Below are 22711 nucleotides of genomic sequence, written 5' to 3'. Positions count from 1 at the left end.
CATTAGCAGGATGGACTTCAGTCCTGTGTGCAGCAGCGGTGCGATATGTTCTTGGCTATTTTCGGCGCGCTCTTCATCGGCGCGAGCGGCCGCGACTTGCTCGAGCCCAAGTTCCAGGTGCTGACTCCGCACGAGTTGATGGTCCAAGTGCCCCATTACGACGACACCGAGCTGGTCACCTTCCGGATCGGTGTCAGACGCAGAGGTCGCGAAGTGGAGGACCTGGAGCTGGGCGAGAATGACATTGACAACAACCGCATCTTCATCTACGACCAGAGGCTCAACCTGAGGCTGGGGGACACGGTGAACTATTTGGCCGCCTTCAGAGATGACAAGGGTTATCGGGCCCAGACCGGCGTATACGTTTTCGATGGAGGTTAGAGGTTTTGTGTTATTGGCGATGTCGTGCGTAATCACTTAATCAGGGTAATTAGGTCGTCCAGCAGTTCGTTAGAAGCGACCTCGTTTGAGAAATGTAAAAACAAATTGGATTTTTGGCTCCGGTGGAAATTGAAAGATGGGAGATGTGCCGGCGCGGTTTCATTTTGACGGAGGGTTTTTGTTGAACGTTTTAATCTTTTCACACATTTAATGTTGGAAAATGTGGAAATGTGTGTTTGAACAATGCCGAGGGATTAAAGTGATAACGCGGAAAAATCCCAGATGAGGTTTTCACAACTGTTATTGTCCCGCTGGATTTCATCCTGCCACGGCAAATTTGGCTTATATTTCCCTCTTTCGTCAGAAAATATGGGGTTGGGCTAGACCACCCCCACTAGCATCTCTTACGATTTTAACTCATTCTAAATTTAAAAAATCTAAAGCTTGATCTAAAATAGAGAAATACAAATGAACAACAAAATACTAAAAAATAAACATTCAAAATGTTATAACTCGGATCAATTGGGAAGAATCAATTTTTGAGTGGTGAATGTGTTAAAATTTTATTTTTATACAGCTTGTTCACAGATATTGACTCATACCCATGCACTATTTTTTCTACTTTGCGCCTTTTTTGCCCTTTTTAAATTAAAAATCGCAGTTTTAAAATTTGGGGAATTTTATAGTGGTTGGTAACATAAATGTTACAGTGGAACCTTTGAAAGTTCAATTTGTTATATCATTTGTTTATCGTGATCTAACGCAATCTAACGTTTGGCATTTGATGTTTGACACTGAAAGTTATCAGCCTTGAAAATGTATATTATTGGTCTATTACAGCACTCAAATCAGAAAAAATAATTTCATTAATATGTATTTTACATAATAAAATTAACAATGAAAAACAATGGCAATTCATGTTCTACACATGGCACTATCACTATCTTGACATTCATGTAAAGTATAAATAAACCTTTAGGAACCGTAACCCCACTTTCGATTCTTGTCATTTTGACATGTAGGTTGTTATTCTGCCAATCAATTTAAACTGTTTAAAGTTCAGATATTCCAAAAATCCGACTTGAATGAACAAAATTAGAGCAGTCGTACATGAGGTAAACATTCTGTGTAGTAGAAAATGACAAAATAATTTCGAGTTTTGAAATTTACCACCCAAAAAATACCAATCATAATCAAGACGGTAATCATAATGACAATAAAGCATGGCTTACACATTTTTTTTTTGAAGTGACAGAAATTGATGGCTAAAATTTTTTGGCCGCCATAGTACTATCGCTGGCCAAAAAATACTCGTACACAGGTGACAGAACAGATGCAAAAATTGAAAATTTGAGTTGTGTAGACATCGCTTTTTTAATAAAGGTTATGTATGCGTAGGTTTGATTTTTTGTTTGGCCAATAAAACGGTACATTTATGAACACCAACCTCAGCAGCAATTGCCCGTATCGAAATCTCGTGCCTTAAACGTTGCGCTATAGTCTGTTTTTAAATTTCAGTTAAACCCATTTTTTCGCATTGATTTTGACATTGACAATAACGTTTGACGTTGTAGACTTTGATTTACAATACTAAAATTTTGGCTGTACGAGTTTTTTTTGGCCAGCGATAGTAGTTTCACACTAGAGCACTTTACATTTATTTTCATTTATTGTCTGCAACTACATATTTTATACATTATTAATCAATTGATTAATTGTTTGGTACAATATTTTGCTTCATCTTGGCGAAAAACGTGATTTTTTTTAAAAGATTTAATTAACAATTAATGTCAATTTTTCCAGAAAACAAGAGGTTGGAGGCTATGTGGTTTCTGTTGACAAACAAAAGAAAGCGAAACGATGTCAAAAATGTAAGGCAGCGAGTTCCTTGTAACAGTTGTAAATGGCTAATTTCTCGCTAACTGATAGATGTTCGAATCCTAGGGAGTAATTTCTTGTTGACATTACTGTATCCGTCCACCAGATAAGAGATAGGTTGGCATACTTAGCTACTTTGGAAACTCTCTATTTTATATGGTTGAAGCTTTGATTTAGGTTTAAGAGTTAAATTCGATTTTATGTTCACACTATCTCATTTGACGTTTGACACTTTGACACGTTTGTCCCCAAACACAACTTACAACACTCAATTTACACATTATGAGAATTGAAGGGGTGCCAACAACTAAAAAGTTTAAGAACTACTGTTTTATACACTGAACAATTCAATAAATCACGCAGTCATGTTCATAAATGAATGGAAAATAATACTAGATGAAAATTTAACTACATTCTGAAAGGAACATTATTGTCGTTAGCACGATTTTAAAGTAAAAATATGTCGATTTTTGTTTGAGAATGATTCCTTTATTATTTAAGTTGTTTACCATACATTTTTCAATTTATAATTTACATTTTAAATGATGTTTATTTTATATAAGTATCTTAAACTTGCTTAGCTACTGTCATCTGCAGAATATCTATGAACATAATTAAAAAAGTAAATGGAATTTTCTGTGCTGTATGCAAATCTGCGCGACTGTTAAAAATTATATAATTTTATTTTATAAATTCAATGTCAATTAGTTCCACCGTTCTGCCGACATACTCGTAATTACTATCTTACTTTCGCTTCTCATTCTCTTTGATGTCCTGTAATGTCTAATAGTTTTTCATAACAACCATATTGTAAAATGATTTTCTTTAAATTGTTTTTAAAAAGACATTAAGTGTTACTGTTCAAATCTACTGTTTTAAACCCTGCAACAAAACCGTCGTTATTCTTCCGTCGCTCGCAAGCCGCGCAGCGTTGACCCTTAAATTTGTAATACAACCCCAAATTGGTAATAAATTCGTAAATTGTAGCACAAGATTCACCCCGAATGACACCTTTTAACTTGTCAGTCCCGCTTTCAACAAAAATGTATCGATCCTGCAGACAATCACGCCACACTTCTACTAAAGAGCGCCATTGTTGCCCGTTCCATAAACGACAACTCATCTTCCACAACACATTACACTTGTGTTTTGTGTCTGCAAACACAAACAATAACTTGTTCATTCCGCAGTGTACTACAAGAAATCCGGCCGCCGCCAACGCCTCCGCAGGGGCATCTTGAGCACGACGGACAAGATCGAGATCGACGACGACGCCGAAGAGTTCAATCCGACGGAGTCTCGCTTCGGGGGACGCCGTCACCACCACCATCATCATGGTGGTGGCGGTGGCCAGTGGCCGGGTCTTGGGGGTCCTGGGGGTCCCCAGGGTTTCAATCCTTTTGGTCCCCCTCGAGGTCCTAATTTCGGACAGAATTTTCCTAATCGGCCCCCTTCGTTCGGACCGCCACCTAATTTCGGGGGTGGTGGTTGTGATGACCATCGGCACGATATGTGCCACAGGCGCGACACGGAGAGGTGGCAGAGTACCAGTCCTAGTACTACTCTGGGGGTTGATGTGGAGTATCATTGCAAGATATGCAACAGCAATAAACCAGGGGATGTTCAACAGACGACGACTAGAAGTACCTCCACGGAGGAGGCGTCGCCAGATATTGACATAAGATTTTCTGATTAGTGGTAATGTGAGGGTAATTGCATTTTCTAATAAAATAAATATTAAAAAGTAAGGCTCCGAAGTGTTTATTTATTTACTACAAGGAATTATGAAGCTCTCAAAGATGGACGTTAGTAAAAAAATATTTTAAAAGTTTCAGTAAAACTAGTGGCGATTTTAAGAGTAAAAAAGAATTAAGCGAGAAAATACACCACTGACGTAAATAGACGTAAAAATATTAAATGACTATACTCGAAATGTTTTGGATATAGATTGTCAAACTCAAGGTCGCTTAAAACTTATGATTGCACTGTACATTAGTGAGATCTGTCATAAATTCCAATAACCTTATTAGCGCGCCTAGTTACTTTTGCTGGTAGTGCCAACTTAACGACAAGTCCCCAATCCATATCCATAACGTTCCGACTATATACATTTTTGGGATTTTTTTGTTAGGTTAGCAACATATTTTAAGTTTTATGTTGGCACACCAGATTTTTAAATCCAAATATGTCAAACCAAAGTTGAATAAATAGTTATTTATTTAACGAGTTCGTATGTAAATTGGGCTTTTTTTTTTGGTATGAGTGGGCCAGATTAAAACGCGAGTGAAACGAGCATTTTAAAGGCCCACGAGTGCCAAAAAAAGTCCAGTTTACACAAGAACGAGTTGAATACAACGTTTTCTTGTTCGACGACCCCCTGAAAGCCTCCAAATCGCTTAAAATCTTTAAAATTAACTTGACGTTTCGTTTTGACAAGTTGTCACATTTATCAAAATCCGTTCACATAGGAGAAAATTCTCAAATTCTGACAGTGTCGAACAAAAAATAAAATTGTTATTATCACGCTTTATTTTTTGAAATGGTTTCCAATACTTAGTATGTACTGTCGCGAGCAAAAAAAGAATTTTTTGCTCGCGACCGGAAGGTCGTCAATGTCATTTCAAAATTTGGTTAGATTGTCACAAATTAAAAAATTCCCTGCCTGATTATGCCCACGTCAACAAAGTGTCAAAAAATTAATTAATCATTGTCAATTAATGTCATTCAACATGATGATAGGTTAGGATATTTAAGACCGTTTTACAATAGAGCATTTTCCATTGCGCCAAAGCATGATTTTGACGACCAGTTTTTTTTTGCTCGCTACAGTACATTTATTCGTGTTTCCTTCCTTCATTCAGAGTAAACCTCGTTTTCACCATTATGCGGTAAAATGCTATTTGTGATTATTAACAATAACACAAAGTTGTTACTGTCATATTTTATTTGTAAAAATGTTTTTATTGCTGAGCACAATACATTCGTTGTAATGGCTTATTTTCGGAGCGAATTGCAAAATGAAAATTAATTCACTTTAGTAAAACTTGTTTTCATCATTATTTTGTAAAATCTTATTTACAATGTTGACTCTTCACAATAACACTAAACTTCCAAAACTCCAACCTAAAATATCATTCAAGATACGACATGTTGATAATGACGAGACTTGCCAATTGCTCAGAGACCCACTAAAGATTCAATTATTTATAGTCACTTGGTAGTTTACAAACACATCACACTTCTTCTGTACGAGTTTATTAGTTTGTTGGTTTGAGGTCACCTTAGAGATGATCCAGTGTTTATTTTATCTTCTTCCGGATTAAAGATTCATGGATTTACATTTTTATAATATGCGAACATCTAAAGTCAACTTCATTACTTTCCGTTCACTGCATAAAAAGTAAAGTTGGCAGAGCTACCTTTGGTACTTGCTGCTCTATATGGTTGGCAGCTTTGATCTTTGTCCGCAGGGGCATTCGACCAATTTTTATATGTTTGAAAGTTACTGCAATTACATCTACCCGCATTTTATATAAAAATTCCTACGATTTCCTGTTCACGCGATCTCATTTGACGTTTTTGACATTTGACAGAATTGTCCCCAAAACACAACTTACACCACTAAATTCCGTAAAATATAGAGTAGGGTGTAGATAGACCGATTGTAATGACCTAAGTGTAAATTCTTCGTTTGAATCCGAAATTGCAAGATTATAACTTTTAATTGTTGTTATTTTCCTGGATCCAAGTTTTAGATGTTTCCTTTTCACAAGTCGATAATACTGTTTTTCGTAAATATGACATGTTTATGAGATTGTTTAACTTTTCCATAACTGTGAGAGATTCAGAGAAACGTACGGAAAATATTTATAGTTGTACAAGACAAATTTTAATTTGTGATAAAGTGCAACATTTTTTGGTTAGAGAGGTTATCAAGGTCGAACCGTATGATACATCCACGATGAAGGTTAGAGATTTAATCGTTGCATTGACCACAACAAACAATATGACGCTAATTCAGTAAAAACAATATGTAATGCGAGTTAAGTTTATTATTTTTTTTTCAAAACAATATTAAAAATTCCAGTATTTTATAATCGACGCTTTTACACTGGGAATTTTTATTTTGTAATATTCACTGAATCATATGTCTAGACTAGATTGTCGAGTTCAACGGTGACAATTTTTTGATGTTGTGTTAGTAGAACGAGTTGTGCCAAGAATCATTATCAAGAAAAATACTTTATATTATTTCTTGTATAAAGCGTTCAAAGTTTCGTAAATTTTGCACAACTGGATCTCCCTTAACAATTCTTGTGCCTTAATTAAGTACTGCGTGTTCATCTCTTCATGTTTCAATTTTATCTGCAAATCACAGTTCTTGTGTCAGCGAAATCGAAAAATTTTAAATTATGTACAGATCAGATACACGAGTGATAATGAGCCCGGCGGAATTGAAAATGCAACCAACAATACATTTGCAACGCCAACGTGGATAATTTTAAATATCATATTGTTTTAAAATGAAATTATGAATCCATGATTGATTTGCTTCCAATAATTTTATTTGTCACAACTGACATTTATGAAAAAGTTAAAATACGACGATTAATAGTTATTTAATAAATTAATTTGTTAATGAAGGCGATTAATAATCGAAACTGTTTAAAGCACGAACGAGTGTAGCGAGTGAGTGCCTTTAATAGTTGAGATTATTAATCGGCCATTAACAAATGAGTTGATTACAAAAATTTTTCGTTGACCGCAATTTTTTTTTTTTTGTGACAAAATTTCAAATTAAAGCCAAATCAAAACCAAATTCATCTTTTTCGATAAAGATGAGACCTTATAAAATACCTTCATCCTTTTTTGTCCTCAGGGTAGGCCATTTTTAAATTTTTCAACACTTTCTATTCACTTTTCCACAAAGAACGTCAGAAGACATTACATTCAATTTCACGTAAAAGTCACGGTTGCTAAGAAAACCTAGTTACCTTTGAAAAATATGACATGCGAATTATAACCAAAAAGGTCGGCTTTTGAAAAAGTGAATTCGTAATTGTGCAGTTATCGAGCTATAAAATATAAAAAACCCTGCTGTACTACCTCCTGCAGTGTTGGTAAGTGCAAACAATGCATGTTCGAGGTTGTTTATACATCAAAATATCATCAAAACGTCAAAATCGCAAGAATCGTTGATTAATGAAAAATAGTGTATTAATGAGGTCCATTAATACACTATATTTTAGACAAAATAATTCATTAATATTGAAATTAACAAGCGCTCAACGAAAAAATGTATTTCGAACGATGAGAAAACATACATGATCATAATTTAAGACGAATGTAATAAAATGCCCCAGTTGTTGCGCGTTTATCCAGACAATAATTATTTTCCCAAAAACTTTTCGTTTTTTCACAATTAGGTATATCCTGTTCACGTTGGATTGAACATCAGTGGTACAAATCGCACACATTTGGCATTAACTTTCATATGAGTTGTCATAGTAACAGGTCAGGTCATTTGCACCACTGATGTTCATTCCAACGTGAGCAGATATTACATTTAACCAAGCGCATATGACATTTATGTCAAAATTTACGAAGATGCACAGTTAACTATGTTTCACGATTTTTAAATCAAAAAAACAATATCCACGTTAGCGTTGCAAACATATTGTGGGTTGCATTTTCAATTCCGTCGTATTGTCCTAATCTCAGAGACTGACATTTGATTTTGACATCTGTCATCTATGTGCCTGGGCGATTTGTGTTACACCACACTGTACCAGTTAAATATTGGGTAATAATTTCGTTATTTCGCTTTTTTAGACCTCTTTTTTAAATAGAGATAATTTAATCATTTACTAAATATTTCGTGTAATTATTGATAAATAAATCGTGAGAAATGTTGCAAATGACCTTAGATTTGACTGGGTTGAGCCGCCTGTGGACATTTCAACTCCTAGGATTTGAAGTGTTTCAAGTCCGGTTACAAAAAAAATCCACTTCAACCGTTTCTATAGAGATACACAAAGGCGTGATTTTCGACCTCTTAAAGATAAAAGACTTTGTAACTTCGACTCTTCACATATTTAGCATTGACGACGAAGCCGAGAAATTTTGTAAAAAAACTTACGAAGTCTCTGGCTCAATCCTGATTTTCTACATACCTATATGAAATAAAAAAACCAAGAAACTAAATCTTTACAACAGAATGTTGGTGCAGGATCCGCGATATAAACCGAAATATAAGATAAGAAAAATGACAGCAAAGTCGACGAGTCTTGAAATCTGTTTCTGGAGTTTTGCTCTTGCATAGAAATTGAATTCTTTATAAGCAAACACAGACATTTTTACTGTTTTTGAAACTTGAATTTCCACCGACATTATATGTTTCTCTTAAAACTGTATTGATTTTATTTGGATAACTTCATTGTCTTTGAAGGGTTTATGATTGTCTGTTCCGTTTATCGATGACAGTGACTAATATTCCACTTGTGTAACACAACACCAGTCCCGCTAGTCATAAAAATACACAATTTCTTGTCTTGTGGCAGGAAATTAGAAAAAAGCGATCGACCGTGGCAATCCCTTCAGGACAAGATGTCGAAGACTATATCGAAAACTTTGATTCCAGAGAATTTGATTTCGGTGCGTCGATTCCTATAATCACCACTGTCTTGGCCTTCGGCATGTATAGCTTCTTCTAAAAATAGTTTTAATAACACCGCAATAAAGGTGTAGATGTAGGAGTCAGGGCCAGTAAAAAATACACGAACAGATAAATAACGATTTGGCAAATAATTTGTTAATAATGGTGGAGTCGATTTGTTTAAATAAATGTTTTGATTGTTCGAGGGTATCTGTCGTTTCCCCTAACCCCTACCGCTGGTTTGTCCTCGCGGTGTCTCTCTCGTCTATCCCTCTTTACTGCAGTCTATTTTTAGAACCTCCACCCTTTGCCGAATTTCATTCAAGGGTCACAGGAGTGTGAGTTGCACCCCCCGATACGGCCAGGAACTGGATCATCCTCCCCTTTTCCGATAGGTGGCGAGCTCCTACTCTGTCCTCGGCTTCTTTATTAAACGTCTTCCGGCGAATTTGCATCTCGAAATTGGATGCGGATTTAAGACGAGTCGAAAGTGGAACTCGTCTAGTGCCTCCGTGGGCGACCGTCTGCACCAAGTTCCACTTATAAACATGTTTTGCTGGTAAAAAATCGAGCGGTGGAAAGACGGGGGCAGAGCCGAGACAGAAGTGTGGGCGCTCGCCGCCGCTGCGGGCCATGAAGCCGGCTCCGGCAAGTCGCGCCGCTCCAGAAATTCGGAGGTGCTCGGCCCCCTATTTTTAAGTGGCGTCTCCATTTGCCGATTAGAAAACTCACAATCGCAAGTCGCTCCCTCACGATCCACAGGTACTCGCGCTGATCGATACCGGGAAATACCCGGAGCCGCGAACTTTAACCTTTCGCCCTGGCCGAAGAAGTGGCTTGGGTCGGCGGAAATTGGGCAAAGTGCATTGCACTGCACCTGGCTGCGTTCCAGTTCTTTCGGTTTTCCGGAGGTTTTGACTGTTGTTTTTGGGGGGAGACAGTCAGCCGGTAAAGACCGCAGTGGTGTCTGGCCCGCCCCTGCCTATCGAGCAGGCCCGGGATTGCGGGGGCGTCAGCTATGTCTGGGGCTCCCCGCATTGCTGCTGTGCCCTTTGAGGCCGCTTTTGCCCAAATATCGGCGAGCGGGAGCGTGGGCGATTCTCAAGAATTTACACTTGGTTCGAGTGACGCACGGACCCGGCGCATCCACCAATAATAACACCAAGACCAGCTGGTCGCACTCGCTTGGACTTCTTGGCGCATTTTTGACACAACGACCCCAAAAGGGCCCCATACATTACAATTCAAGCCAAAACGAAACCTTCGAGAGATTCACTTTGCTGAAATTAAATTTAAACAAAGGGAAAATTTACCAAAATTGCACTTTACGAAAAATGTGTAGAGAGTGATGGTTTTTATCTGCATTTGGTGTAAAATTTCGGCACTATTTCATTGTCATGTTTGTTGACCAAGTTGCTTTAATACAATAAAATTTTTTGCTCCAAATTGTAAAGCACAGTCTAGTCAGCACACATAAAGTGGGATTAATTAGCAGAAAGCCAATTAAAAGCATTGACGTGTGAAAATTTGCCATGATTTTGCTCCCTTAGGATATTACAGCCTCCCAAATTACAAAAAAGAATAACAATAACAATTGTGTTTCGAACAACAGATTCTGAGTATAAAATATTTGAATGGAATTTATTGCAATAAATATAACCATAGGGGGAAAAAATTTTGATTGTTAAAATTTTTTTTAAACTAAAACGTGTCGTTGTGTTGAATATGTTCTGACATTGTTAAGAAATACTCCATCTTTCAGATTTTAGTCAAGCACCATTTCTTTTTGCATTTACTTAATTAAAAAACTTTCAATTTGAAGAATCTGTGATTGCGAATCGTTAATATTCTTGGTAATAACCTAAGTGTTGTTCTTGAGTTAAATGAAAGTAATTACTTTTGTTATTTACTTGTTGGGAGACTTCCAAAAAGGAATAATCAACTCTTGTTAAGTAATTTGCCTTGTCTGAAAAAGATTCTTCGGGATTAAAATGATAATAAAAAATGTTTTAATAAACCTCGAAGTTTCTTAATCACTCCAAACTTTTTTGAATAAAACAGTTCATTAAAAAATTGAATTGACTTTAAATAAAATGATTCGACGTGACCAGTTAATTAAAATAATAATAATTACAGTAAAATAGAATTATCTGGTTGGCTTTGTTTAGCTTTGAAACAAGGCACTTAATTTTAATAAAACTGAAAGATTTTCAAAAATTCCTATCATTTTATAGAAGGTTGTTTTCAGTTTTTTAGGCATCAGAGCACAAAAAAGGAAATATTTATTTACATTAGAGTACGGTAGGTGTATTTTCCAGCGCGACAACTAGGTTTCAGGCTCGAGGCGAAGCCGAGTGTCTGATTAGTTGGAGCGCTGTCTCTTGCTTTATTTGTGTTTTGTGTTTACCTGTAATTGGGTTATCCTGTTGGTCAACTTGATTCATAATTATAAAAATAATAATAAGTCAAAGTCTAATTATTTAGACTGAACCATTGAGAAAGTTTTTAGTAAATATTTTTACGACAGAATTAGTGGCAGTGAGAGAGGAGATGAGAGGAAGATAAGAAAGATGACAGGCGGAGGAGGCAGATTGGATGAAAAGGATGAAAATGATAGAGGAAGAGATGGAACAAAGAGAAAAGACGGAGAAGAAGAATAATGTTATAATAACCGAAATGGGGGGAATAAGAGGAAATATAGAGAGGGCGGGGTAGAAGAATGGTTAGAAAGGGAAATACGGGTGAAAGTGAACGTAAAGGAAGCTTTTAAAATAAAGACAGGTAAGATGATGCTGGCAAAAATAGAAAGTTGGGAGGAGAAGAATAAGAAGAAGAATAATATAGCTAAATAAGAGTAAGTTGAAGGAAAGAAAGGATGAGAGGATGTATATAGATGACTATTTGCCAAACGAAGAAAGGAAAAAGTGTAAAAATAGGATACAGGAAGATGCAGATAAACGGGGAATGGTTCATATGGGATGAGAGAGAAGAGAAACTGAAGAAAAATTTTTAGAAGAAGGAGAGAAAAATAGAACCGGCGAGAAAAGGTTCAAAGAGAAGGTGAATAAAAAGGTAGATGGACAAATAAAACAGAAATCGGAAAAGAAGCACAAAGAGGAAAGTCGCTACCGAAAGAGTACAAATGGGAAGATCACGGAGCAAAAAGAAAAAAGAAAAAGGGAAGAGCTACCGGGGGAATAATATCAGGGGTGAAATTGGGGATTAAAGAAAGTGACAGGAAAAAGGGAGAAGAAGAAGGATGCATGGAAACAAAAGTTCATATAGGCAATAAATGGTGCAAAATAATAACAATAAACAGTAAAGAGATGAAGACAACAAGAAGACGTGTCGAAGACGCAGTGAAAGAAAACAGGGAAGATTGTATACTATTGGGAGGGGATTTCAACGTGAGAATAGGAGAAAGAGGAGCAGGAAATTGAGAGGAGGAGAGGGCGATGGGGAAAGAAAATCCAAAGTCAAGGGGGAAAATGAAGAAAGGAAGAGAAAATCGATGGAAAGTATTGAACGGGAACAAACAAGAGGACGAAGAAGTGGAATGGGAATAGGTAACAGGGGAGAAACAGTTATAGATTACGGAATAGTGAACGAAGAAGCATGGGAAAGAGTAGAAGAATTCAAAATAGAAGAGAGAGTAGAGTCGTACCATCTCGAAATAGCTTTGAGGAAGCGAAGGGGAGGGAAAGAACAGAAAAGGAAAGGGTGGGGGATGGGAATAACTCTTTTTATTTTTTTGGAATTGCTGCTTTATGTTTAAAGAAAAATGTAATCAGGAATCGGAAAGCTTGTAGGGCAAAATAAAGCATTCATACATAGTAAACAATTTTATTTACGCTTTTATCAAAACTTGTCTTTCAAAATTAATTTCAAATAACCATATATTTGATAATTATTTTTGGAAAATTTAATTTTGTTGCCACTTTGAATTATCACTTTTTTTCTAGTACATACTGGCAAAAATGATTTCTTCATAAAAGCTTTCGCCCGGCAACCACTATTTAATATTTATTTTCCAGCATATAGCTTTGGTGGAAAAAGAGTAAACACCTCTTTACACAGAATGTAAAAGGCTCTGTTTATGTTGAGCACCTTCTTAGGGTTGGGCAAATATTTGCGAGCTTGCGAAAAACTCTTCTCTCCACACTCAAAACCCCGTAACATTTAAAACTCAAACAGAACGATTTTCCCCATTCACAATTAGTCCTTAAGAAAATGGTGTGGTGAGTGCGCCGCAAGTGGAACGTTATCTACCCGAAGCAGTGTTTTTGTGCGCCTTTCATGCGACTCCCAAGTGTAAGCCTGCGGGACCTCTGCATTCCGGACGTGTCAAGGGTGAACGTCGTGACGTCAAGGGCGGACGTCTCCTGAATGTTGATCCAGGATTTTTATTAAAATTACAAGACGAAGACATTCGAGTCGTGTCGCGATAAGGATCGAATTTTAACATGAATGAAACAATACACGCCCCTCTGTTTACTACAGTCGAACACCACACCTGGGATTTCCGGGAAGGCGAGCTTAATTACTGGATTGCCGCGCTTTATTTATTCATAAAAGCGTTGCGTCATTAATTTGTTGCATGATAACGGAGGGGCGGCCGGGGAAGAGAAGATTATTTTCGGTGTTTGTGTTGCGATCAATTCGATCAGCCGATTGGCTTGCGTAATGTTTACGCAACAATTGATTAATATCAGTATTTGTATAACGTCAGAGCTGAATTGTTCTGAAATATAAAAATCGATGCTTTGAAATTTTCCACCGAGGCAAGGTCTCTTCGCGCGTTCCTCGACTTCCCGCAATTATTAAATTCCTAGAAGGAGATGCGTGGGGGCGGCAATTTCAATCGAACATTTTTCGGTTCTGGATGGGTTCTGTCGCACAAACGTGCGAGTCCGAGGATCAATAACCAGATTAGTCACCCATCAGTGAATCAGAATCAATTATCTGCATGAAATGGTACGATTACGTCGAGATATAGATAAAAATTAATGTCCCTGTGAAAGCTCAGGATAATGTGGCCGAAGCGTGGCCTACCACAAACTAGGCTATAGGAATTTTCCGCGCCACATGTCTCCACGCTGTGATAAATTTACAGGTAGCTTCCACATCAGCTACCTTTAGGTAATTTGAAGTTTTTCATCGAGGGACGTCGAGGCTCACACAATACAAAATATCCACATTAGACAGCAAATTCTTCGCTACGATTTTATTACCCCAATAAAATCAATTAAGAAGATTGAAAAATACACTAAAAAGACCTCGTCTTTTCATTTTATAGGGGTAGTAGCCACGGAAAGTATTGGGGCGGCGTTGTGTCGTAAAAAAATTGTCTTTTCAATGCTGACAAAAATGCAGCATTTGTCGCCTGTCGCAAGACAAATTTCCACATTTGCCCTTTCCGTTGTGGAGTTTGTTTGGGAGTTTGTGGGCAGTTATTTTTATGAAATATAAATACCATACAGATGTTTTGTTGACGTTAAAATTTGATGTAGAACGTGAAAGAGCCCTCCGACGATCAATATTTATTGGCAGCACGACAATATTTTTAGTGTTATTGAATGTCCCACGCTATATGTCAAAGGATGACACTAGGAAAAACACTGATGGGTTGGCGTCATGACAAGCAGATTTTATTGAGTCGTATGAATGCAGTCTTTGTTCCTCATTTATCATGACGAAATAAAAAGTCCGGTCAGAACTGTAAGAGTTTTTGCTAAAATATTTTCGAACTTCTTTCATTGTTTCCAGTTTGCTCTGCAGCCTCTAATACAATAAAAATAAAGTTTTATATTTTTCTCTTTTCCCTGTAATTTCGTTATTCACTTAGTTCTCTTATTCAAAACAAGTTTACGGTATCTTCCTTTCTTTCTCAATTCTCTAGATTCTACCAAAACAATTTGCTACTCTTGATTTTTATTTTACCATCTACTTAACTTACTATAGCTCCTTTCATCTTCTGAATCTCTATATGAATTTTACTATTCATTGTTTATTTATTTTTTACTTCACTTTGTTTCTTTAACTATACAGTTTTGCTTTTGGGTTTCCTCTTTTGTCAATTGTATTTCACTATTTCTCAAAACTATTTCATATTTACGACACTTCGACATTTAATAGAGATAAGAAATAGTTTTAAGACATAGTGAAATACAATTGACAAAAGAAGAAAACCAAAAAAAAAACTCTGTGTGCCATTAATAAATGAACATTTAATCTTTCTTCTAATATCTACTTAGAACAAATTTTTTACTTCCTCCATTTCCATTTCGCTCCATTGTTCTTTGTTTTTCCACATTCAGCAACTCCCTTTTCATTCGTTTTTTTTTTTTTTAATATGATCTTTGATAGTTTTTTTCTCCTTTTTAAATATTTCGGAAACTGGTTTGTTATCGAATTTCCATAAATTGCATCTGATTTATCGCTTTTTTTTCTTTTTGATAAACAGCAAATGACATAACAAAGTCCAACTAGTATTTTAGCACAAATGAATTTTCATTGTGATACTCCATCACAAGAGAATTAAAAAAAAAATGTCCCAACAATTATTCAAACCAAGTTTTCTACTTATTTTTTTTGCTGCTCTTTTTGCTTTTTGCATTTTTACCTACTGAATTTAATTTTACATCTCTTATTTTCAAATCTAAGCTTACTTAACCGTTTTCCTTTTTATTTCGGAAGCTTATTTGTTCTGATTTTATTATCTATTGATTTACTTTCTAATTTCATTTCTCTTTAATTAGCTGGAATAGATTAATTAACAAGACCCAGTCAGCATTACTGTAACAAAGGCTTCTATTTTGTTACTTTATCAACAGAAATTTAATAAAATTTTTTCAAAACCGCAACAAATTTTCTTTGAATCTACCCAACTTCTTGCTCATTTAGTCCTTCCAGCATTCCATTAAAACAATTTCCGATCCTTTTCATTCTATCAATCGATGCATTGTGTTGCATTACCTTTGATTTCTCGGAAGCTTTCTTCTACTAGGTATATTTCACATTTAACATTTATGTTTTTACTTACTTATTTTTATTTTTTTGTTCCATCTACCTACTCGATCCTTGATTCACTGCAATTTACTATTTTTTTTCTTTTCTTCATTTAGAACTTGAAACTTAATCGCTTTCCACTTCTTAAAATTTTCATCATTCTATTGTTTTTTTTTCTTTTTTTTATCCGCATCTCGTTATTTGTTCTTCTAGACGTTCAAACTTTTACCTTATTTTTCTCACTTCTTTTATTACAGCCATACACATTAATGTACATTTTCTTACTCAAAATATCGGGTGTTCAATTAAATTTATCCTCAAAGTAGGTGTTGAAGAGTCGGTTGTGAACGCACCACCAGATTACAACTCTGATCAGCTGTTTAAATCTAACCTCACTATTTGCGTCGTTTGTGTTTTTATTATTTCATTGTTAAGTTCAACTGTCTTTTCGTATTTGTTTAGTGCAACTTTGCTTTTTTTTTTAAATAATTAAACAAATTTAATTTCACTATATGTACGGGGTGATCAAATAGGACTGTTTAAGTTGGTAACACTGAATTGTATTTTAAATTGTATAACAGGAGTAACTTTCGGTTGTTGATGGCTTGTCGTTGTTAATGCTATACCTACATCAGATATTTGTCAAATAAACCAACAAAACATACCCGGTTGCAGTGTTATAAATAACCGAAATATAAAATTTTCTTAATTGTACTGCCAACTTAAACAGTCCTTTTTGATCACCCGGTACTTAGATTGGGATCAGTTTTGACAGAACAAATGACGTGATCCATAACCTAACTTTTTAAAAGCCCAAATTCGCGGTAGAAAGATGTGTTCACAAGACAAAAGTTACTAAATTTAGTAACTCTAGTTCGTCATTACAAAAGTGAATTGATTATACTTTGCAAACTGACGAGTGGTGCATTCACAATCGACTCTGTAACGCCTACTTTGAGGATAAATTTAAATGAACACCTCACATGTATATCTCTGTACATTCTTTAAATAGTATATTATATATTGAGGGAGAGAAATGCATGATTTTTCCTAAGGGGCAGTTTGTAGCCAGAGGGCGAAGCCCGAGGGCTACAAAGCACCGAGGGAAAAATGAGCATTCTCTCCAGAAGTATATATACTATTTTTTTCACGGTAGGGAGTAGAAACAGCACAAAAATCTCAAATTTTAAGAATAAAAAAATGATGACAAATGAGTTGTCATCTTTCGATGAATTTAATGGAATTAGTAGTTGCCTTGACAACACAATTAGATTTTTGTCACAACAGTCAAAAAAAATGAAAACTCCCATTAGATTTTTGTTACAACTGTCAAAAAAATGAAAACTCCCTAGGGAGCAAGTATTTGCAAATATTTGCTCCCTAGGGAGAAAATGCTCTACTTCTGTCACGATGTTGACATCCGAAAAGTTGATTTCTACTCCCGATCGTGAAAAAACTTTTTTCTTTGTCATTTTTTTTAATCCTTTTTGAAACATGTTTGTCGATCAACAATACAATGCATTTTTTTATTTAATTCTCGTTTTTTATAAACATCTCATTTTTCGCTCCTCATCATACTTTGCATTTTTTTATTATTCCTTTTGCCTCTTCGTTCTCCCACATAACTTCTTCCACTCGCCGACTCTCAACAGTCGCTTCTTCCTTCATGTAATTTTATTTCATCGCCCATTTTCATTTCGTTATTTCGTCTTATCCCCCTCTTTTCCGGCCCACAAGAGATTTTCTCTTTGCTTTGGTTCATATTACCAGTACACAGTAAGCAGTGATTTATTTTTCAATCGAGACAACACCATTCCTAATTCAATAAAATTTCGAGGCATTACATTTCAGTGAGCCTTAACATGTTTATTCAAGTCATTCCGATCCCTCCATCCAATCCAAATCTTCGCGTTAATTAATTAAGACGACAGGATTATTGTTCAGGACAATAACTGGAAAGCTTTCACGAAACTCAAGCGAAAATATATTTAAATTGACGTCTCTTTCTGTGACTAGAACAAACAAGTGTCGAAACGAAGTAACAATATTTGAACTGAATTGCTCTAGTATTACATCTGTAAATAAAACTCATCAGTGAACGTCGCTTCTTTCTGACGTATCTAACACTAGTCCCAAATGAAATGTGCTGAAGATATTTTCATTTTCGCCGTTGGCGTAAATGTGTAAGACGGAATTTGTCCGTCGGTATGTTTGGCCAAGACATGTTTCTTCCAGTGCCTCCGGTTGGAATTGAAATAAATCAAGAAATTGCAACTGGACGAAAAAAGCTTCTGGGTAAAAATATGGAGACGAGTTTGCAATTATGGTTGGGACAACACAAACAACAACAAATATGCTTGTTTTCCCAGAGGAATTGGGTCAAGTACGTTGAAGAGATCACCTATTTATGATTACGCTCCTTGTAATTATGCGGGACGCATTTGCACAACATCACAGACTTGAATCGCGATTAGTTGGGGTAATTGGGCGCGAAATTGGCACGTCCCCTCGAACAAATCCATTCTTCCGATCGTCCCTCAAGTGTTAAAAAGTCAGTTCAGTCACGTGCCTTTAAAAACGCTCCAGTCGTTCACCTTTTTGACGATCTAAATATTCCATCGACCCACTTCCACCCTGTCCATCGATTCTGGGCTGTGGAAGTTATGAATGGAATTGGTGTGGAGGTAAGATTTCGGTATAACATCCTCCGGAAGTTATATGGCCCCGACGTTCGCGCATACATAGTAACCGGATCAATAAGGTTCAGATACGGCCACCAATGGGACGGCAGCTTGTTGAATATGCCGCCAATCGTGCCGTGTTGGCGCAATTCTGTGATGCCATCCCCACCGGTCCACAGTTCATTGATAACGTGTGGGTGCCACGAGAGGGGAAGCGTTTCTTATAAATAGGGGTAGATGCTAGAGGGAAACGCATTTCGGCCACGGAGCCAGATTGTCGCTGATCCACATCAATAGGACTAAAGTTTACGCACGCCAGACTCAAAATGGTAAGTCGCCCAAGATTGTAATCGTGGCCGCACAACTTGTTGAGGAGACTTGTCGTGACCGTCGTCTTGTTTCAGATGGCGCTACAAATGCTGCTGATCCTCGAGGTCATAATAATCCTTTTCTCGCCTTCGTCGGCGTACCCCATCTATGGAACGAAAAGGTACGGTCGCTCGTCAATGCAGCGCGTCTCCTCTTGGGCGCCATACCCAATGGTGCGCACACAGAGATACCCTGTAAACTACTATGAGTTGTATCCTTACAGCCAAACTTATCCTGACGAGTACTACCCCCAGGAAACTTATCCAGTCTACTATCCCCCGGCCAGAACCTCCAAATACGAAGTATACCAAGCTGTCCTTCCCTACTATTACGGGGACCGGCTGTTGTCCCGCCCCGGTTACGGCTACTACGACAGCGACCCCACCGTCGACTTCCAAGAGGAGATGATGCAGGAAGCCGAGCGCGAGGAGCGCGAAGAAGCGCAACCCATCGGACACGAGCTCCTCTACGAGAACGAGGACCAGAACGAAGACAGCCTGGATGACGTGAACGCGGCCTTCCTGCAGAACCTGATCATGTCGCAGATGTACAAAGAGGCGATCGACAACCAGAAGGACTACTACGACGACTACTACCCCACCGAAGAGTACGGCAAGTGGGAAGACGTGCCCAAGCAGAAGTCGCGCTACAGCCAAGAGGACGAAGACGTGAGGGAGCTGAAGCAACTAGTCAAGCCCAAGAACAAGCCGAACTTCGACGACATCCACTGGTTCCAACGCAGCAACTTCCGCAACCAGAAGGAGCAACACAGCAAGAACAGCTACGCGGAGAAGCGCGACAAGACGTTCGACCGGAAGCAGTTGGTGAAGTTGTCGACGACCGCGCCTCCCCCGGTGTCTAGCTCTTTGGCGCCGAAACGGGACGCGAGGGGGCAGAAGGAGGAGGTGCTGATGCGTCCGGCCACTCCGGTGAGACACCCGTTTTCCAGTCCGGTGTTGGAGATGATGTCGAAGGACGACGAGAGGAAGCGGGCGCCCTCGGTGTACGACACCATCAAGCACATGCTGGACATGGAGAAGAGTCTTGAAAATGTAAGTACACCCATTCATTCCGCTCCATTCAATCTGCTTCTGGCACGGTGCCAACCGACGTTGGGGTAGGGTTGTGAATCGATCGGTTGTTTTGTTGCAGAAGTACGGGGTGAACGAGATCAGACCGCACATGAAGAAGAGGATCATCTCGAGCGAGGAGAGCCTCACCCACCAGCTGTCGGTGCTGAAGAAGGCTCAGTAAGCGACGTAACGATCGATTTGTTGCCACTAAGACTGAAGAATTAGTATTAATTTCGTTGTTGACAATGTTAAGGTTGATTCTACTGGCGGGGTTGTAAAGCTTCAGTTCCACTGTCATTTTCGCTTCTCGTATTCCTTCCATTATGGCTCTTTGCTGCCTGGATGTACATATAATACAATAATTGTCGGTGTCATTCTGTATATTGCGTGTCAATTTCAATTACTCGTTCCTCCGGGGTTTCGTTGACTTTTTATTTAACCGGTTCGGAAAACGGGACAGGTCTGATTTGATTATTTCCTTGCTGTTAAATAAAAAGTTCCAGAGGAGACAATAATGGTTGTTTGTATGTTAAGGAGATGTTCTAATAGATAACTCACGAACTTGTTGTGGGCACAATAATCTCTACCGATTCTTCAACTTATCGTTTCGCAGCAAAGTAGGCAATCACAGTTAGAGCTTTAACCATCGACAGGGTCCCACCGGTTGTGGGTTTCAGATTTTCGTTCTGGCCACACGTTTTCCGGCATTTATTTTGACATAATAGGCAAGATGGGTGACAGGGGGGCGCACGGAAGGGCGTCGCGTGCCTATTATGATTATTCACATTGCAGACGCAATCTGTGATACAGAGAAACAAGGACTGTGCTTATTACGGTAGTCTCATTGTCTTGTCGCAAACTCGATGTCCCACCTAGCTCGTCGCTGTTGCCACACACGATTCGTTGTTGTTGTTGTTCCAGTGGCACGACTTTCATCTCTATAACGATAGGAGAAATGTGTTTGTTGTTCTGTAAAGTGATTGTTGGAAATTTTCTCGAAGCTCTTCCATTAAGGCGCTTTCACTCGGTCAGTGCAAATGCTTGTTGTTCCTTGCAGCATTAGAAGCTTCTCTATTTTTTTAATAAATATTCATAGAGGATGTATATTTTTGCCGGATATTTTCCGACCGGCGTTTTTCGATAGTTTTCCGCTGGTTCTGGAGTCAATTCCGCGACATATCAGTCAACATTTTCCTGGGTCGGAGCGTGTTAAAGGAACCAGAGGAAAATCTCGAAATCTCATTCAATCAAAAATTAGCTAGTGATGGCAATTAGCAGTCGCTTCTCGTCAGTATTGTTGACAAATTCCTTATATTTTCCCCCTGGTTTCTCTGTAAAAATGTAGGTTTCTGCTAACGACATTGATGTCAATTTGTCAATAATATAGACTTGTAATTGGCACTTTGGAGATTATCTCGCGTAACCTCCAAGGTGTCCTGCATGTGTTAGAAAAAACTTAAAAATGTACATATCCCTGCATATTTTGTACCAAATGTAAATACTATATTTTGATATATCGTAGAAATAGCCAACGTACTATTCTAGTCATAATGGTCATAAAAAGACACTCTTATTCCGTCGAATAAGACCTCACGCTAATGTGTGTATATATTAAATTATTATGAATCATTATAACCTACTGACTGATATAATAAATGTCTTCAGGACACACGACTTTTATTGTTCCTCGAGAGACGTCCCGAACTCGCCGATAAATATTTAAGAGCTTAATTATAGGCCGAAAGGTCACTCCTACATCTTCCCGGAGCAGTTCACGACCTTGTTTACGAGATCCGGGCAACGGGTCCTGGATGAACTTTGACATTTTCCCGGTGTACGCCCGCCGGTTCTGATCCGTACCGATTATTTTATACAAAACAAACAGACACAAAAAAAGTATTCTGACAAGTAAATACGCCTTTTATTTTTAGTGAGTCGACGGTATTTGTCGGCAAACATTTCTAAGGCGTCGCTTTCATTTCCCCAAGTAGACACAATTCCTAATTGTTAAAGGCACCGAATCAATGCGTCGCCTATATAAAGCCAACATTATTAATTTAACAATACCCTCATGGAAGACTGAACTGACAGACCGCAACACAAACGCTCCTGTTCGATGGAGATTAAAAATGTATTCGCTACAGGAAACAATTTCCCAGAAAAAACATCGCCAAAATATTTTATTTCCACAAGGGGAATTGTTTACTTCTGACCAACTCCGATGAAAACTTTTGCTCAAATCGCTTCTACCATTTTCTTCACCGACCAATTGGTAATTAAACAAATATTTTCCACGAATTATTGACATGTGCTAATGATTACACAACATTAATTAACATTAATTAACAAGAGTGTCTATTTTTACGACGTGAAACATTAATTTTTTCTAATGTGTATTTTAAATGACCTCAATAATCCAGCTTTCGTTTAAAAATCGTAAACAAACGGCGCGCCACGAGAAGTTTTCATGAAAACTGAACGATCGATGAGTAGGGACCCCGCGTCGACCACCCTAGACCACCTTAGAGCAAGTAAAGATGCGCTCGGAACGCCTGCGGAGCTGTCGAGACTTGATCTATTTGCGTAAATCTAACATTAATTAAAGTTAGAGGAGAGAGTTTGAAGTTTAATTATGACGTTAAGCGTAAACGTAGGTCACATGATCG

At 37.8% G+C, this 22711-nt stretch overlaps 2 protein-coding genes across 3 annotated transcripts; both read left to right on the top strand.

The window, feature by feature from the left end:
- Positions 1-4007, top strand: LOC138133109 (uncharacterized). Its single transcript, XM_069050913.1, has 2 exons — positions 1-376; positions 3450-4007. The coding sequence occupies exons 1-2, from the start codon at positions 46-48 to the stop codon at positions 3953-3955; spliced, it is 837 nt and encodes a 278-aa protein (XP_068907014.1). The 5' UTR covers positions 1-45; the 3' UTR covers positions 3956-4007.
- Positions 4008-18783: 14776 nt separating this feature from the next.
- Positions 18784-21712, top strand: LOC138133358 (uncharacterized). Of its 2 annotated transcripts, XM_069051226.1 has the most exons (4): positions 18784-18932; positions 19008-19093; positions 19196-20024; positions 20125-21712. In XM_069051226.1, exons 1-4 carry the CDS (start codon positions 18930-18932, stop codon positions 20224-20226), a joined length of 1020 nt encoding a protein of 339 aa, XP_068907327.1. In that variant the 5' UTR covers positions 18784-18929; the 3' UTR covers positions 20227-21712. The 2 variants fall into 2 exon arrangements, with proteins under 2 accessions (XP_068907327.1, XP_068907326.1); XM_069051225.1 differs by having other exon boundaries at positions 19008-20024.
- Positions 21713-22711: the final 999 nt, after the last annotated feature.

Source organism: Tenebrio molitor, chromosome 6 (genome assembly GCF_963966145.1).
Source record: "Tenebrio molitor chromosome 6, icTenMoli1.1, whole genome shotgun sequence".
NCBI classification, from domain to species: Eukaryota; Metazoa; Arthropoda; class Insecta; order Coleoptera; family Tenebrionidae; genus Tenebrio; species Tenebrio molitor.
The sequence above is the reverse complement of the archived record's forward strand: the minus strand, read 5'-3'. Positions and strand labels throughout refer to the sequence as shown.

Coding starts and splice junctions, on each gene's coding strand:
- LOC138133109 (XM_069050913.1), top strand. CDS start 46: ATGTTCTTGGCTATTTTCGGCGCGCTCTTCATCGGCGCGAGCGGCCGC. Junction 377..3,449: donor CGTATACGTTTTCGATGGAG/GTTAGAGGTTTT, acceptor TTCATTCCGCAG/TGTACTACAAGAAATCCGGC.
- LOC138133358 (XM_069051225.1), top strand. Junction 20,025..20,124: donor TGGAGAAGAGTCTTGAAAAT/GTAAGTACACCC, acceptor GTTTTGTTGCAG/AAGTACGGGGTGAACGAGAT.